The following is an 18825-nucleotide window of genomic DNA, read 5'->3' on the forward strand; positions in this document are numbered from 1 at the left end:
GTGGTTATTTAAAGAATTGTTTCGTAGGATTAAAAAACAGATGAAATTAGCTACCAGATCTTTGACGATGCGTTTTGCACCCGCCTTGGTCAGAATGTTGCTCAACTGCTCGACCGTTTCCAGGCCCATCGCGTAATGCAAGGCTGTTCTCTCCAACTGAAATGCGGAGAATTTTTTCTTGAAAATGCACTGAGTTTATAATAAACGATAGTCAATATTTTTTTATAAAACGTGTGATCTTTATTGACTTGCTGCTTTTCACTGGTACTTGGTATCGCTAGATAAGGATTTCTGTGAACTGGTTGCGATAAAATGTTACCTGCGAAGTCTAATCGAAAATGCATTGCAGGTGCACGATTCCCTGATTTCTGTGAAAGGCAATCATTGCATCACGAACCACCGCACAATGCGGACAAATGGCCTATTTTTGGGCACTTCTCTAAATTTGGTTATTAACTCTTCACAGAAAATGAAATTTACCAATATAATTAATAAATTTAACAAGAAATTAACAATTTTTATAACAAAAATTTATTTTTAAAAACTAACATTTAAATCGAAATTAATAATAAATTAACCATATGTAAAATGAATAATAAGAAATTTAAACAAATTATAATAGTAATAAACAAAATTAACACACTTAACAAATTGCTATTCGTTATCCGACTCATTCTCAGTACTTTGAATGTGATCCCCATTCACGTTCTTCCAAACAATCTCGACCTGTCCTTACATTCTTATTACTTTTCCAATAGGTATAAAACATATGTAAGAAACAAATTAAGAATACATAAAAATGATTGATAAATAATTATTGCAAAATTGTATTATACATAAAAATGATTATTGTATGATTTTTAATAACAAATTCCATTCTAATACGAATTTTTTACAAAAGAAATGTATTTCATATTGTGATACACACGAATATTGAATTTTTCTAGTAAATTCCGCACTGTGACCGTGGCGGACAAATGACAAAATTTTGAACAAAACTCCAAATTTGTTTCCGAATGTATATGTATTGTTAATTATTCACAGAAAATGAAATTTAACAATACAACTAATAAATTTAAAAAAATTAACAATATTTATGCATAAAAATTATTGTTAAATGATTAATAATATCAATTTCGTGTAGTGAGATATGCCCCGCTTGTCCGCACTTTGCACCGTGAACCTCGTTTCCAATAACGAATAATTTTGTTACAGTGCTTTTGCTTTCATTTGAATATGTTCATTAACTATTCAATATTTAATATTTTTGTTTATACATCCATTAATGTTTTCGTGTTTTTTACTTCATAGTACTTTTTCGTGTCATTACTACTTTTGTCGTTTTGTGTGTGTGTGTGTGCGTGTGTGTGTGTGCCTATGTGCGTGCGGGTGTGTGCGTGTGTGCTAATGGTTAATGTGAAAAGTTTGCTGAATGCGACTGGGTGCAAAGAAAAGAAAAAGATTTCGATTCGGGATGAAGTTTTTTAATAGTACCGTAAGTATTTATTTTATTATAACTGTTTTTGTGAGTGTTTTTACGGTTCATGATGAAGGTATTTGTTCAGTTAGCATGGAGATGAAGACAGTATGAAACTAGTAGTAAAGGAATAATAATAATGGAATTCTTAAATAACAATAATAAAGAATAATAATTCTTTTATAATATGGAGGATTTATAACAATTTATAAAATCTATGATACTTACGTTGTCTCCGATTCGTAGAGTTTCTGGATAAGTTTTGGCAATGAATTCGACTAGTTCCTCGTTTTCGCGAAGAACAGCAATATGAAGGGCGCATCTGCTCATTGGATTCTTCCCCATTGCTAAAAGTTTTCCACCCCCATTATTTCTATGCAGTAATTCCCTTACTCTTTCAATATTGCCTGTTCGAATTTCGTGGTGCACTTCTTCGCGTTGTGTCTAAAAACAACATATTGTACAACTCGTTTGATTGAGAACACTGATTTCAATACTTGCTAAAATATACTCATTCGTAGAATCAGTAACCATTATATAATGCTTTTATTGAAGCGTTTTCATCTTACCACGTAATTTGGTATGGACTGCAGAAATTGCACTGTTGCATCTCGTCCTCGTTCAGCTGCAATGTCCACTATATTCACACCTCCGTCTTCAACATCCAAAATATGATCGTATCCTTCCAATAAAAGCTCCACCAACTTCTCCGTTTCGCCTACAAATTGCAATATTAACAAAAACATAAAAATTAACGTTGTTGCGAAAAATTGATTAAAGCAAAATCTTCATCTGTGAATCATAATTTTGTAAAAAGTACCGAACAGGGTAGGAACGGGGTTGTCAGTAGGTAGGGTAAGGGACCCAATTACTGTGCGGGTACGAATTACTGTGCCTATATTAATTACATTTATTTTTAAAGCATAACGAATATGAAAAAAGTGATATATAACATATTAACTAATTTTAATGAAAAAAAATGTAATATCTCTTCTTTAATATTCATTATGCTTTAAAAATAAGTATAATTCATATAGGCACAGCAATTGGTACCCCCACGGTAATTAAGTCCCTTACCCTAGTGTTAATAAATTTTTAATTTCTCACCTCTCGCTGCCAAAAAAGCCACATAACGGTCAATTTCGTCAACATTCTCTCGAATATTTGCCAATTCAGCAACGTCCCTAGCGGTTCTGTACAGTTCGTCTCTGAATCCGATATTAACTTGGCTTTCCTGAAGAAGATGGAACAAACCATCCTTTGAATAAGAACGAATGGCCGCGAAATGAATTACGCTTTGTCCGTGTTCGTCCTGGAAAGAGAAAACGATTCTCAAAAACAATTCTTTTAATTCAATGTTTCTTTTGATAATGATCAAAGTACTCTGTTAGGGTTGCTAAAAGCTGATTCTGGCACATCGGAACCTGGACTCTGTGGATAACCAGCATCGTCATCCGGATTCTCATTTTCTCCATCGTCTACGTGCCCTTCCTCGCGATCGGGGATGATTAAAACGTTAGGCTCCTGCATAATTTTTCAGACAAAATTGATTAAAATTGTGTGATAAATGGTCACTAAACTATAGACCTTTATACAAAACGACCAAGTCAATTGCAAGAAACATGTATTCCTTTGTTTAATAATTTCTAAATGTCGATAATAACATAACAGTATACTTAAACTCTCCGAATGTATTACAGTAAATTTCCCTTGTAAGTCAGTGTAAGCTTTGTGCTTGAAAGTCATTGGAACTACCCACACCACCGCGGGGTATACGATATACATATCGAGCTGCGTTGTCCGTTTCTACATGTAACATTGTATCCGAGAAAGACATTTTCTCATAGGTTTATGACATAGAGATGGATAGTGACATTTGGGTTTCCAGCGAGCACTGTGTATTTCAAATGCAACGTGCGTCGAAACCCCAGATTTCGTCTAAATGTCTCTCGTCAGAACCGCGCGACTGACTTATAGCGGGAATTCACTGTAACTAGTTCGATATTTCAATTATTCATTTTCATAATAAATGCATAAAATTCCGTCGAATTATCTCATATAAAATATGATGAGCCGTTAAAAACATTTTATACTGCACATTTCTATTATTCGAATAGATTAGCATGATTACCTGTTCTTGTGGACTGTCCTTGCTCTTGTTGGCAAAATTGTATAAATACGTCGCTAGATAAGTGACTGGATCTTTCGGCCTCGCATTCGCAACTTCCGTTAATCCTTTCAGCAACGGATCACCGAGAGCTATTAACATAATCCATAAAAAACATCGTCGTTCTCTCAGTTCATTTAAAAACCTGAATTTCAAAATCGAATTTATTTTGTACGTACATGACGCTAAATATCGACCTTCCTCTTCTCTAAATATCGGTATCTCCAGCTGCTGGTCCTCTGGAAACAACAATCAAATTTATATTAAACTAAATTTATACTGATCTACACAATCAGTAACGACTTGTACATCATACTTCATTAACTTAATTAATATCCACTCAAATTTCGATATCAAAGCGTTTTTAGTGATTCTTAGCTGTTGGCACGGAAGCATTCAACAATAAACAAAATCAAACGAACTTAAAACACATGCGGAAGGACGCAGTGGAAACTTTCCAATTCGGAAAACAGTGTGAATACACATGAATAAATGCTTTGCTTCACTCAGCACAAGATGATACACAATTTGTACGAGCACATATACACACGCCGATGTGACTTGTTAACAGATCGGTTTTACAAAGGATACACGAGACGTACATTAAACAATTTTTTTTTCCATATTACACGGTATCCTGTAACTGTTAAAAAATATACACACTCATAACAATAATCTTTTTAATGGAAAGTGGCCATTATTTTCCCCGAGGAACAATTTCTTAAAAAATGGAGAACGTATTCTCCATTTGTAATAGCAACGATCATAGCTTCTCATACATTCGATTTTGTAACAAAATCAGATTTCTTCTTTTCTAGGGCCAGGGATCCAATTACTGTGGGTGTACCAATTACTGTGCCTATATTAATTATACTTATAAAAGTATAATGAATATTAAAAAAGAGATATTAAACTTTGTTCATTAAAAGAAGTTAATTTGTTATATATCTATTTGTAATATACATTATGCTTTAAAAATAAGTATAATCAATATAGGCACAGTAATTGGGTCCCGTACCCTATGTTACTGTATTTCTTCTTTCTAATTCGAATTGTAATTCTTACATTTTTGTAGATAATATTCATCAGTTACAGAACACCCCGTACACGTGGAAGGATGTACAGAAAATAGTAATCGTAATAGTAAGATTTGGTACATGGAGTTGGAAAGACATGTGCTACGCTATCTCTTTTTCTGTGAACATCGAACTCGTGCGTGACACATAAAGAAGCTCTGATAGGAACTCTCTGCCGAAGCTTAGCGACAGTGGAACAATCAATTTGAAACGGACTCTGTCCCCGGATGCGTACATACAATCAATTCACGTAAGCGGTATATGGTGTCGTTGACGAATTGCTCGTAGGCCAATGATGCTCGATTTTTACTAACCTAATTAATACTCCGGCGTTCCACTCAGACGTTATAATTCGGATTCGACTACATCGTGACTCGATGCACGAGAAATAGAGAGAGAGAGAGAGAGAGAGACAGAGAGAGTAACGTTCACGCACATCTTTCCAACGCCTCCTCCCCCCAATCATGTTTTGGCTATGATCTAAGTCAATTGGCAGTCAAACGTATGTATATTGGCTCAAGAATGATCACAGAAGGTTTCCTCGTGTAAGCGTATTATACCAATATCAAAAAAGAAAATATATTAAAAACGTTCGTTCCCCCCTCCCCCCGCCCCCTTCTCGATGATCATTGATAATCCAGTCAATTGTGAAAACGTTTCGAGCTGCTGCGTTTCCGGAATATTCCCGCGAGTAGGTTCGCGATTTTCATCGAGTTGTTTATCGCCACCTCCTTCTCCAACGCCAGGATATTCGAAACGGCCCTGGAGAAGTCCTGGAGAGTCTGGATCTCCGTGATGTTCAAGGATTGCTGGTTACCGACTTTGACGGTGTCGTGTCTCGGCATCTCCCGAACGCTAAGTCCTCGCACCACGCACAAATGCTTCAGGTTATCGTACTCTTTCGACAGCTCCGGGAATCTTATGATCATAGTGAACCTCAGAGTGTTTCCTACAGCGTAAGGTCTCGAGCTGAGGAACCCCAACTTCCGGTCCGTTCTGAACGCCAGCGCCTCATCGAGTATCACCATAATCTTCGCTAGCCTCACATAGGCTTTTCCTATCAGACCTGGTCTGTTATCTCCTGTTCGACAGATGATCCTCAAATGATCCTGCACGTTCACCCAGGCAGCTAGATCACCCGCCGAAGCTACATAAACACCTCTACCGTAAGGCCAATGTCTGCCGTGTAATCGTTTCTCGTCGTGTAAATTGAAATCAGTAATTGGTAGCAATAATCCAGCGGCTGCTAATTGGGCTCTAATGGGGCTGGGTTGGTCTAGGATTTCGTTCAGAGTAAAATAGGTCCCTGGTTCGTCTTCGCTGCTACCTTCGGCCATGATCCCCGAGATGTCCGGACTCATTAGTTCAGACGTGATCACGCGTTCTACATCCTCTAATTGATTCACAGTTAGAGTCAATGGGAAAGGGTAGTTTTCTAGGTTCCTGCAGCACTCTATTGTCACAGCCTGGATGTACTTTGCCTGGACATCAAGATCATAGGTCTCTATCGAGGCTATGGTTGCATCGTCGATGTTGTCTATCGTCTCTATCCTATCGTCGTCCTCTGGCAGGAAGAATCTCGGCGGAGGATGATCGGGTAGTTCGCCGCTGGCTGTCACGCAGTGGATGTCTCTGATCAAAGGGTCGAAGAACTCCATGAAGACGGTGTAGCTCTCGTAGTCCGGCGCCACGACGGACAGGGCGTCGTTGTCTTCGAAGTTGGTGCTGACGGTAGAGTACGAGGTACTCACAATGCTGCTGCCGTTCGAGGTGCCATGCCTCTTTAAAGCGGGCCAGATCACATCAAACAGGTTGTGGTCCATGCGAGTCACACGGTGCTTGATACGATCGAACACGGGCCGTTTCAGGCAACGGTTGATCAGTGTACCAGAATTCCCCGATGATTTCACACCAGGATAGTACTTGCTGCCTGCCAGCAATCGGAAACACCTCTCCAGGGTAGCTAGGGTCTCCGGCTCGGTTATGTCCCGGCGAGCTGACACCGTGTCGCCTCCGGGAACTGTTCGCCTCGAGCATCAGGACCACGGGATGTCCGGGAACGAGACGATCAGCGAAACGTGAAAGGCCGAGGATTCGTTAATCAGGAGGTTTCTGGGGCATTGGTGGTGATGATCGGGACTGATCAGGGTGGTCGAACGATTGATTACGGGGCATGGAAGCCTAGTGACATTTTGGGTCTAATGGTGTCTTAGTTCCTGGCAGTGGGTGTAGCGTAGTCACTGTTTACGTAGTTACTGTTTACGGATTATTCTTTGATTGTTCTGCTTTAGAGTCATATTGGTATCTCTTAGGGCAGAAGCTGACTATAAACTGTTTCATTTTCTGGCAGTGGACAATGTCACTTTTGATCACTAGCCACTGACAATAGTTTGATAACTGATTGTCCAATGGAATACTTAAGTATTCCTGGGTGTATGTATTTCTGGAGTGTATTTTAGGTGAACACGTGTTTTCATTGCAATGTTCCTGAATTAATTCAATCAAAATGATTCAATTTTATAAGCTGAAATTTTGTATATATGGTTATATATGCTTGAAGCAATAGCACAAATTTTTATATGACGTTCTATTAAAAATTGTTGAAGTTAACAATAAATGTGTGGGTCACGATTGTGTTCGTTCTAGTAATCTGAACGAGACAAACAACATGTCACTTTATTTGTCTTGAATATGGCTCAATAAAAAATATTGACCAAATAATTGGACAAAGTGTCCTGGAAAAATAGTCATTTTAGAGACATTAAGAAAATTTGAGGTCCAAGTATAGCAGAAAATGTACTTTATATGTGTGCAAAGTTCCCAGTCAGTCGACCCAGTAGTTTCGTTAAAAAATTATGTATTTCCATAACATATCACGATTATCTTCGTATTTAACGAGGAAGTTGTTTGGAAAGTGAAATAATTTGAAGAGGGTGTACACCAGGGATGAACATTTTTGTCTCAATTGTGACAGAACCTTCCCTACCATAGCGCCCACTGTCCCCGTCCAGTAAGCGTCCTTACCGTAGAGCAACGAAGACACGAGACACCAGCGGACGCGACGAAAATGCGCGTTGCATGAAAGAGAGGTTGGTGGGAGAAGCAGGAGTTTGAGGGGCCCCTACCGTGGCCATCACTAATATACACTATCTTCAGAAAATATCTCATCGCTTCTTTGACAAGTAATAGATTGTTTAACTGATTAGTTTAAAATGACAGGAGACAACTTCGGCACTGTTGGCACAGATACGAAGATGAAAGTTATAAAAAGTCATGAATATTCGAAGACGTCCACATAATACAGTCGATGAAAAGTGACCGAGATGAGACAATTCGATGGATTGGTAAAGTGGAAATGTCAGCTATACAATAATTCTATGTGTATGTGAATACGTCCTCGGTTCGCAAACTGCCAGTTCCGTCACCTTCGATGCAAGTGATGATATATTTCGTGTGCATCGATTCCCTAAAATTATTTTCAAGTTGTGCGAAATTTCTGGAAACGACACCTTTAGCTCAAATTGTCACCAAACTCCTTTCAACATTTACTTTCGATGAAATGTGCTTTGGTGTATGAAGAATTTGTGGATCTCAAGAAAAGACAAGGTTGCACAAACTCTTCACAATTTCTAAATGTTTAAAAAAAAATTTTCATACGCTCTGTTCGTATAATCGTTCGAAGAGTGAGCTATAATGTGATATTATTCCGTGACTGTGTGGTAAATGTCGCATCAGGATAAAAGTGAAGAAGCAACGTGATTGTACTAGAAATATAATTTGAGTTTGAGTACATGGTTTGAAAAGAGAGTAATGCAGTGGTTGTTTCGATAGTGCTCTGAACGATCGTCGCACAGTTTTATCTGATGCGATCAATGGTGCACGCAGGTGTCACGTTTGAATGAAGTACCTTTGTCAGTCAACATTTCGTCGGCGAGACTCTCGTCCGCTCCAAAAGCACGGAGCAATGATTTATGCGAGAATTCTGATTGATCTTGCTTGTAATAGTCAGCCTTTTGCCCGAACTACGTAAGCACAAAGAATAAATTTGCAAACATTGTCACGGGGTACAACAATATTTCCTGCTTAACCCTTTAAGGTTCTCAAACACACATATCAACGTTTAATACTTTACACTCTTTAAGTTTCTAGTGTAATTGTACTAAATAATTAAAACATTTAAACTATAAAGAGGTTAAAACCACCATAAGGGTTACAAGTTCCCACCATAAATCTGATGATAGTTATTGTAATAATTTAAAAAAATCTACGTCATAAAATTAGGACTTGATGAAAGAAATTTAAACCTTAAAGGATTAAAATAAAGTCCCTTAAATATGGCGTTAATTAGTTTATTAATTTGAACAAATTGATGTTGTAATATTATAGCCTGATAAATAGGATAAAGTATGAGCTGTTAGAAACTGAGGGTGGTAAATTTTCAATTAAGAATTTGTCAATTTGCAATTTGGATGATTGAAATCGTTGCTTGATGGTGTCTTGTGTCACATATAGTCGAGTTTTCGAAATATTCTACTTACATTGTCTTGAATCTGAGGATTGGCACCTAAATGAAGCAGAAGGTTGTAGTAATGGCCGTTGTCTGCGAGCGTCGCCGCATAGTGTAAGGGTGTCCGGCCATCTAAATCGATCGCGTTTGTGGTTTCTGGAAACCTGCCTGCCAGATACCTAAAGGAAGCGTGAAACATTAATAGAATAAACGTGAATCGATGGAACTTGATCGGAACTTGTCAAGGTGACGTAACTCCCCTCCCCTCCCCTCCTCCTCCGCAACTTTTGCGCTTGTTAGCTCTATTAAAAGAAGCTAACAAAACTAACGGTGGCACAACAGTAATCATTGTGAACTCAACGTACATTAATTCTATTTTAACGATAATCGTCACTGTTCTGTTGTTGTTGTTATAATCTGTGACTATAAATAGTATTAGTTGGTTAGATTTCTTTTGAGAATTATTTTAAGAAAATCGAAGAAAATTCGGTCGTTGTTCTATGTTTCTGTCCATTGTAGCAGCATTTTAAATGAAGTGAAAAGCATTTTTTATAGGTGACATTTATAATTTGATTTCGATACCTAATGACAGCGGTGTTTCCGAAAACGGTGGCAACGTGAAGCGGCGTGGAACCACGCGGAGACGAGCCATCCCTTGCAACTGCAAACTTGCGACGATCCAACGCACTTTGTAGATCCCTGAGATTCCCTTCTCTTGCTGCCATGTGCACTGCGTGAATCTTCCCCTGGAAAGATTTCCAAAAAAAAAATATTAAAAAATCGAAAATATTAAATATTTATATCGAAAAATATTAAAGGATATTTGCATTACTTTTGGAATGAATTCGTACAGAATTGTTCTTCTGCAAAGTATATAAATAATTTGCGAATAACGTTACAGTTTAACGACATAGACTGACAGATAATCTATTTGAACTATTCATAATTAATTGCGCAGAATTTCATAATATATGAACCGCGATAAACATTTCAAACGTAATAACATAATGTCCATAATTAATAATGTTCAGAGTTAATTTTACACAGGCTAAGTAATATTTTAATAAAAAGCAAAGGTTGTGGACTTGGAAACCAGCAAAACAAATATAACAACTTGACAACAACCGGTCGTCCCTGAATTACTCAGTACCGTTCGAATCAACCATTATGATCTGTTAATCGCATAATTCCTTCAATCAAGTATTTCCATCAAGATTCAATTACGCATGAAATTCTCTTGTAAACATTTCCGCATACAGGGTGAACAAAACGTAACTTGATCATCTCGAATATATTCAAATCACTTGTTTCTGATGATAGAAAAATATTGATAGATTCAACGGTACAAATATTATGGGAAGTAAACAAATTTTTTCTGTCTCATTCATGTCGACTTGCAGCATGATGACAAAAATATGCATCCCCATTTAAAGAAACAAAATTACCAACAAGAATAGCATAATAGCCAGTATGATTAAGAACCGCGAATAAGTTGACGCGACTTTTGAAAACCCAAGAAATAAAAAGTATTAACTTGAGAAACACAATTTCGAGAACAATTTTTTTGCCTCTTATAATACAGGATGGCCCAAGAATCACTGGTCCGTTTAAAATTCGAGTTTGTTCATAAAAGAATAAATGTGAATTTTTAAAAATGGAAAGAGTTCCATTTTAAAATGGTCCAGTGACTTTTCGGTTACCCGAAACCAAACCAAACAAAGTTTTCCATTAACAGTCCTTCTATCACAAATGAAAACAAGTGAAACATTTGAAACGATCAAGCTACCTTGTTCACTCGGTATGGCGCAATGCATGCTGATTAAAATGGCGCAAAAAATGAAAGCCGCAACGAGTCGTAACTATGCATATATATCCACACAATCACCGTGTCGGTAAAAACAATAATTTGCCTCGATTTGAATGCTACAACGGATTGCAATGCTCGGTCAAAGTTAAAGAAAAAAAAAGAACAAAGATTTTTTCACGAGACGAATAACGCGTAATACCATGTAGGAAGGGACTCGATCGATGAATGCCTGGAGTTCAGGATTTCCGGAATGTCGTCCGACGAGCCTTCTGCCTTCCCCGTTGAGAACCAACATTGCTAATTGCTCCATGTTGCCGTTTTCCAGCAGCTTCTCGATTTCCGGGTCCGCCGACATGCTCGCGTCGTTCAGCTCTGCCTCTGGCAGCTCCTCGTGTTCTCCAGCGATCACCTGCCAATCATGTACAGGTGGAAAACCGTGCGCACGTGCCGATCAATAATGAAAATACTAATCGCACGTGGGAATCTACTAAATCGATCGCTCGGTGTCGTCTTTCTGTCTCTACGTTGCGTGCCGATGCGTGCACACGATGATCGATCGTGTCACGTGACGGATCCAACGAGTTTCTCTAATCGGCTCGAGAGTCTCGTGCTCGACTTAACACTAAACCTACCATGGTCAAAATGACCGGGTTTCTATTTCACAATTATTGAAATTATAACAACGTTTTCATTGGAAATTACTGAATTGACTTTTTTGTTTAAGCACATATTATAATGAAAATCGTATAAAGTTTAAGTAAACTCAATTTTCTCCCTGTTATAAGACGATTCACTTTTATATGTTTTGTGCTTGGTAGGATTAGTGTTAAGCTGTCTAGCAATTGAATTTACTCTCTCGTCGACGACCACGCGCGAACGACGAAGTTATTGTACCTTTGTGCAAACGAATTTTCGTTTTCGCTGCAAAACGTTCCGCTGGCGCGCCGAGTGTAAACTGTTTCCGCAAACTTGTAGGTTGTTTGGCGAAAGAAGAAGTTGGTGAAAGAAAAATCGAAAAGAACGTAATAATGTTGAACGTGTGTAGTGACAAATAAATTGTTGCAGAGAGAAAAGTGAAAGAATAGCCTTTCTAAAATTCGAATGCGAATTCATGGGACTGTTCAAAAGTCACATAACAGAGGTCTTCTGTTCAGTCATTTATTTATTGATATATTTGTGCGTCACAAAGAACATACTGCATAGATATTTGTTAAGTTCACAACGACAATCATCCTGACACTCTTGCTACCACTTTCAATCACTCATCGGACTAGAATCGTTGGTTAGTTTGTTGAGTTTCCTACTACTTTCACAGTTTCGTTAAGAAGGAACAGCACGGTGAGAACCTTAGGAAATTATTTCTCGTATAGCAGCTCTAACAATTAATTAATTAATGATCAATGTGTAGAATCATGTTCTGTACATAGAACTAAACTGGTCGAATAAAAACTCATACGTGAAGAATACTTCACCTAGAAGCGAAATATTGTATATACTAAACATGCATCTACCAAATTAAAAATTATGATGTACAGCCAAGTCTGGATCGAACAAGCCTCGGGTCCGTGCGGTGTCATAGATCGTATAGGGCCGCGTAGACCGCGCTGAACGTAGAAAAGGGCAGCGCTCGTAAACACGGGCCGGGCTGCCGAAATCGCACTACATACCGTCAATTAAACCACTGAATACGGTTCAAATTATATCGTGTTTAGTGTCATTTTAATCGGAAAAATGCCACAAGTAAGTTGACCAAAGTCCCATAAAAAAATAATTAAAAATAAAGAAGTTTTGTAATTGGATTAGTAGTGGGACACAGCGATATATCCGACCCAGTATCGGATTACGCGACATGTTTACACTTTACACTGCTCGGCGACCTAGGCAGCTCGAGTTTCTCGGCCCCTTGTGGGGTATGTCCCCAGTGGAGGCGATAGGCGAACTGACTAAGATCGTGTAGCTCCGTTCGGCTTACAAGGGAACATATTCAGATGCGAAAATCCGATTTTGATGAAACTTATGGAGCTGCTACCTGCGCCACCTTCTTTAGCTACTGATAAAACAATAAACGACACATAACCCAATGGTATTTTTAAAATACTATACACGTTTATACTAAATGCTTATATTTCGATGAAACAAGCCAGAATTCCTTCCTACGCACGCCAGGTGCAAGACTATCTTCCATTATGTATAATTATTGTTAAATGGCAAAAAAAAGAAAATCCTGAAACATGTATCCCCTATTTTGGATCAAAGATCACACACCCAAGTTTACATTAAAATGAACTAACAATAAATAAAAGAAACTGCAAAAAAAAATCAAAATTTTAATATATTGTTTAAACAAAAAACTTTTGTTAAAATTTTCTTGCGCGACTACATTTCTCATTGAAAAACACACAATTTAAAAAAAAAATTCAAATTTTTTCGATCTCTGGTTTCCGAGATATCTCAAAAAATGTGGTTTTGAACCCCAACTTTGAGGGCTGTTTTCACCCCTTCAAAGTGGATGTCTGCCGATAAAAAAAAATACGTGTCAAATATTTTTCAAAGAACTAGAAGCTCCCATAAGTTTCATCAAAATCGGATTTTCGCATCTGAATATGTTCCCTTGTTAGATCAAGACATTACTGTATTGTCTATTAAAAATTTGTCGATGTCAAGAAACTAGATGTCGTAATTTAGCCTACTTTAAGTAACATTGTACAAATTCTACACATCTGTTCCAACGAAAAAATTTTGCAGTAGTGAGAATGGAGCGTCGAACAGTTTTGGAAGATTCATTATTGCTGTTGTGTTCCCTCTTAACTTACATACACCGACAACATAACGTACCTATTTGCTTCACAGTTCGCTTTTCCCTGTGTATTTATAAGTGTGCGTGCCAGCCGATTAGGTTCCTGAAACAGGACTTGTTTTAAGTGTTATGACGACTGTACCTGGTCTTCGTCGTTCGCTGGATCATCGACGCCAGAATCACCGGTGCTCGGTTCGTTTCTCTCTTCTTGTTCCTTATTTTCGTCTTCTTGTTCGGCATCCTCTGGCTTCGCATCTGCATCGTCCACTTTGGTTTCTTCTTCTTCAGCCTCGGGCTCTGCATTTTCTTCTTCTTTCGCCTCTTCCGCTTCTTCAGCTGGTACACCTGTCACCACATCATCGTCCGAGGACTTTTCCTCTGCTTCCTCGTGATTCGCTGTTTCCTCTTCTGGTTGTTCTTCGTTGTTTTCTTCGGTCTCTGCCTCGTTTGTTTCTTCGGCTTCTTCTGCAGCCTCTGCGTTTTCTGCATCTTCCGTAGCCTCTGCATTTTCTGCGTCTTCCGTAGCCTCTGCATTTTCTGCGTCTTCCGTAGCCTCTGCATTTTCTGCGTCTTCTGTAGCCTCTGCATTTTCTGCGTTTTCTGGATTTTCGTTTTCCGCAGTTTCCTCTGCTTTTTCTGCATCTTCTTCGGCGTCAGCTTCTTCTGCCTTTCCGGAATCTTCCTCGTCTTTTTGCTCGCCTTCCGCTCGCTTTATCTGTCCCAAAATGATTCATTAATTTAGTATTACGAAAGAGATTCCATTTTGCGTGACTTTCAACGATATCCGTTATTCTACAAAGATAGTATATTTGGTTGAATAAAAATGTTCAAGTAGAAGGCTATATGAAGTCAGAAGACTGCGGACTTTATGCATTTATGCCAAAAATGAATAGGTGCAATTTAAAACGGCGAAAAGGTTGGAATGATTTCAAAATGCCAATCTACTGTTTTCAGCTTGTTAAAATTATAAAATTATTAAATTATTAAATTATTAAAGTAAGAATAAATCCGGTAGTGATCACATAATAAGTAGAAGAAAGATTTCATTTTCAATAAATGAAAACTTCATGTCTCATTCAAAATGAAGATTTCATTCCCAATAAATAATAATTTCAAATGATAATTTCAGCATTTTATCAAGCTACAGGAGAGGCTTAATTTTTTCTTAAAAAAGAGAATGTTTAATATAACTAATTTGACAATACCTGTTCCATAGATCTACTGTATTTCTTCGAGGCAGAATCAGCGCTGCCAAAAGCACTGTCAATGTCTGCACTAACTGCTTTTTTCATTCCTCTAGGAACCTCGGCTTCCAAAATCCTCCAATCCCAGTATTTAGGGTACGTAACCCCGGAAACACGAGGCGCTTCCGGTATAACTGTTAAGAGCCCCTGATCTATATCTGAAGGTCGGTTCTTATAGAAAGCTGCAGCCTTTGATCTCTGGTCAAAAAATTATATTGATCAATAAAATCCCATAATCGACTGAGCAGGTGTCAAAAATAGAAATACTAAAATTAGGAACACCAAATAAATAATACTGGAGTATATACAACATTTTTCAAACAGCATATTGTGTTAAAAATTAAATATATCGAAAGCTCATCCAATTTTTATCTATTTCAATTGTCTACATTTTAGGTTATTAATATTTTTGAATATATCTAAATTAAAAAATTTAAATTTAATTATTGTTAGCATTAATTGCTTACATTGTCTAATTTGCTTTCATCAGCCCCATATTCTGTTAACAAATTGTACAATTCGTCGTCTTTTACCGAAGCTGCATAATGCAATGCTGTCTTGCCATCGTTATCCTGCGCTTCCACGACCGAAGGATATGTCGACAGGATTTCTCGCGTCATTTCTGTAAAGCCCAATCCAGCAGCCTGTTGTATCGATAACAGTTTGTTAATTCATATTCAATTAACAATAATCTAAAAGAACGTAATTTTTAACGTCGTAAATTTTAGATTACCACCTTATGTAGGACATTTAAACCATTAGAATCCTTACTACAAAGGACAATGGGCGAAGTAGAGTCTATTTTCTTCCTGAGTTCCTCTAAATCGTTATTCACTGCTGCTGTGTGAATTTCTTTTACTGTGCCCTATACAATACAGAAATTATTTTATTTGTTGAGGTTTGTCGTGGAGAGTGATAAGTGTTGCAAATATTCAAATAATAATCTAGTTATTATTAAAGTGCTGATTTCTAAACATTTCTAGCACACGGGTGGAATACCAAGAAATTTGTATATTAACCAAAACTATCGACATTTTCCACTTATTTTTACTACAAAAAGTCTTTTAATGATTAGAGGCACTTTTTCTTTATTCTTTTTTTCATGTAACAAACTGCAAATGTGAATAGACATTTTTTAAATTTATGTAGAGTTTGATATTGGAATATTAAAACACAGTGATTTCTCTATATATGTCGCCAAGACTTGGATGATAAACGTCGCGGAATTATCCCCACTACCGCAGTGTATACCCCGTGAAGGGTCACGAAGCTCGAGAGGCTTCGGACGCCGAGGAGTATAAACATAACACGGCTCGGGTATGTCTCCTGGACGATATACGACGCTGCGCTGGCAAGATCAGTATTTTTGACATATATCGAGAATTCACTGTGGTCTTATTTAAAATGTGATAGGTATTAGAATATTAAGATAATCTTAGCTAATCTTATATGCAGTTTGATGTTAAAAAATTAAGACGGTCTTGAGGGAGTGATATAAAATTTAGAGGAGAGTACAAACCATGATGAAGGGCACAGCTTCTAAAAATCTTTTTACGCGTGGGTTGTTGCTGGTCTCCCTGCGCAATTTGTTTCCATGTCCTTCCCATAAAACCTGCTGTAGTTTGCCGATATCTCTGTTGTGGATCCATATTCTAATATTAGAAGGCTTTACGTCCAGGGCTGCAAAAGAAACATTTTCCTTCGAATTAATAGCTACTCACACGATTCTACATGTATCAGGGTGCGTGTCGATTTGAAAGTGACTCGCGACAGTTTTACTCTCAAATAGACACGCACCCTTAATGTCTTCGAAAACCAATAAGTAGGTTAAAACAAAAATTTTGCGAAGAAAAATACGTGTACGCAATTTCTTCTAGGCATTCATTATGTGGATAATGCTTAATGTCATTTGACAAAATATTTTTGAAGTTCCATACAATTAAAATATTTTTTTCCTTAGAAATTATATAAAAATCCAAGACAATGAAAAATATTTTAGTGTTCTTCCTGTGTCAGTATCGTTTTAATAAGAATTGGAAGACCGAAAGTATGACGAAGCACAAAGTCATTACGATTTAACCGAATCAGACGTCTACATAATTCCACTCATAAATTAAGTATAACGATGTGGCCTCCATTTCTTGCGGTATGATTGGTCCTGTTAAGAATTTACCAGCGGCTGGATTTGCAACCGTACATCGCGTGTTAAAGCAATGCAATAAATATTTTAGATACTCGGAGGAATCCTTCCAGCAATAAACATCGATTTTATACTGAATACTCCTATTGTTCCAGGGTTGGCAGAACGAAAACATATCGAACGGTTTGGAACATGGAATTTTTCAAAATCATTTCACCAGGAAGAACAATTCAAAATCATGCAGTGCATAGAAACTCTCCAAAGAAATAATTCGGTAATTTGAATTTTTTATCTGAATTTCTACACTATTTCTTGACTCATTGAAGTACTACTATTATCAGACTTGTATATTCAGATTTTATATATGTAATAAATTTTTTCAACAATTCTTGAGCAGGAAATTGTCACACAATAACAATTATTACACACAAAACATCTTCCAAGAAGTGAAATTTTTGAACAAATGAATACTTCTGTCATTTCATAATATCTTTTGACTCAAAAAGATTAAGACATGGCGTTACAAGCATACCTCATGAAATGTTACAATTTTTCATTCAGTAATTGTTTCTAAAAAAAAAAGGTCGGTAAGCTTACTTATTTTCATACGCTTCAGGGTGGATTTCTTTCTCAAGAACATCGTCATTCCTGTTTAATCGAATATCAATCAAAAGAGATTGACGTGATCCGATTTCACAACGACATTCATTGTAGGAAGTTCGCGTTCGATCACATTGTCACAGCGAGGCTCGCTGACGAATTATTTACCGTAGGAAATATGCAGATATCGCACAAACAAATTGCTGGTTTCGAGTCCTGGGGAATGTGAGAGTCGGAGCGAGTAACGTTTTATTTATTGCGCGGTGGATTGCGTGATCGACGGTGGATTAATAAATATTTTAGAAGCAGGCTGGGTGCACGGACCTCGTCACATCACTGACACGTTTCGAACCGGTGCGGCGTTTACATCGTCGTGCTTTCTTGGTAAATAGATCAATCAATGTAGGCGGAAATGCCGGTGTGCATTATAGGCGGCGAACGCCGGCTTCGTGCGCCACGTGAAACGTCGCGCCGGCCGCTTATGACAATTTCATGCCGCTTCGAGGTCTGTCAATTTAACGAAACTCCCAACTTTCAATAATTCGATGGCCGCTCATGCGACTCAATGACGGCACACTTTGCATCCTGTTGCCTGCTATTCCATGTCGAGCGTATTCAGAAAGAGAGGAATCACGTTGGTCATTTCGTTAATCAACATTGGCCTAACTGGAAATTATGTCGTTCATGTATTTAATGAAAGACTTTTAAAGAATGTCTGTCTATTTTTAAATCGTTCTTTTAGATTTTTATGTAAAGAATTAACTCCTGCATAAAATAATCATTACAAAAATGATTACGAGACATAATCTTTAAAATTGAAAAGTGACCAACTTCTTTAAAATATGATTACAAAATTTAGGAAACAGAAAAACAAATAGGGCGAGGGACCCAGTTACTGTGGATGTGCCAATTACTGTGCCTATATTAATTATACTTATTTTTAAAGCATAATGAATATCAAGGAAGAGATATAAAGAAATTCAATACCTCTTGTTTAATGTTCATTATGC

General features: G+C 37.5%; 1 protein-coding gene across 3 annotated transcripts in view; it reads right to left on the minus strand.

Annotated features, from left to right (window-relative positions):
- Positions 1 to 18825, minus strand: part of LOC143353732 (uncharacterized) — a 32310-nt gene that overhangs the window by 420 nt on the left and 13065 nt on the right. For 2 of the 3 annotated variants that reach the window (XR_013082200.1, XR_013082201.1), the window contains exons 5-16: positions 16595 to 16755; positions 15812 to 15940; positions 15543 to 15719; positions 15037 to 15273; positions 13974 to 14546; positions 11234 to 11443; positions 9810 to 9973; positions 9259 to 9406; positions 8628 to 8742; positions 5035 to 6740; positions 3824 to 3883; positions 3674 to 3736 (exon numbers count right to left, since the gene is read on the minus strand). Coding sequence is in view for 1 of the 3 variants with exons in the window: in XM_076787276.1 (XP_076643391.1) it covers positions 55 to 156; positions 1706 to 1921; positions 2047 to 2195; positions 2585 to 2789; positions 2861 to 3001; positions 3609 to 3736; positions 3824 to 3883; positions 8628 to 8742; positions 9259 to 9406; positions 9810 to 9973; positions 11234 to 11443; positions 13974 to 14546; positions 15037 to 15273; positions 15543 to 15719; positions 15812 to 15940; positions 16595 to 16755 (2915 nt within the window). In the remaining 2 variants the exon portion in view is untranslated. Of the gene's footprint in view, positions 1 to 54; positions 157 to 1705; positions 1922 to 2046; positions 2196 to 2584; positions 2790 to 2860; positions 3002 to 3608; positions 3737 to 3823; positions 3884 to 5034; positions 6741 to 8627; positions 8743 to 9258; positions 9407 to 9809; positions 9974 to 11233; positions 11444 to 13973; positions 14547 to 15036; positions 15274 to 15542; positions 15720 to 15811; positions 15941 to 16594; positions 16756 to 18825 lie in introns of those variants that run through there. The other variant, XM_076787276.1, reaches the window with a different exon arrangement.

Source organism: Halictus rubicundus, chromosome 1, assembly GCF_050948215.1.
Source record: "Halictus rubicundus isolate RS-2024b chromosome 1, iyHalRubi1_principal, whole genome shotgun sequence".
NCBI classification, from domain to species: domain Eukaryota; kingdom Metazoa; phylum Arthropoda; class Insecta; order Hymenoptera; family Halictidae; genus Halictus; species Halictus rubicundus.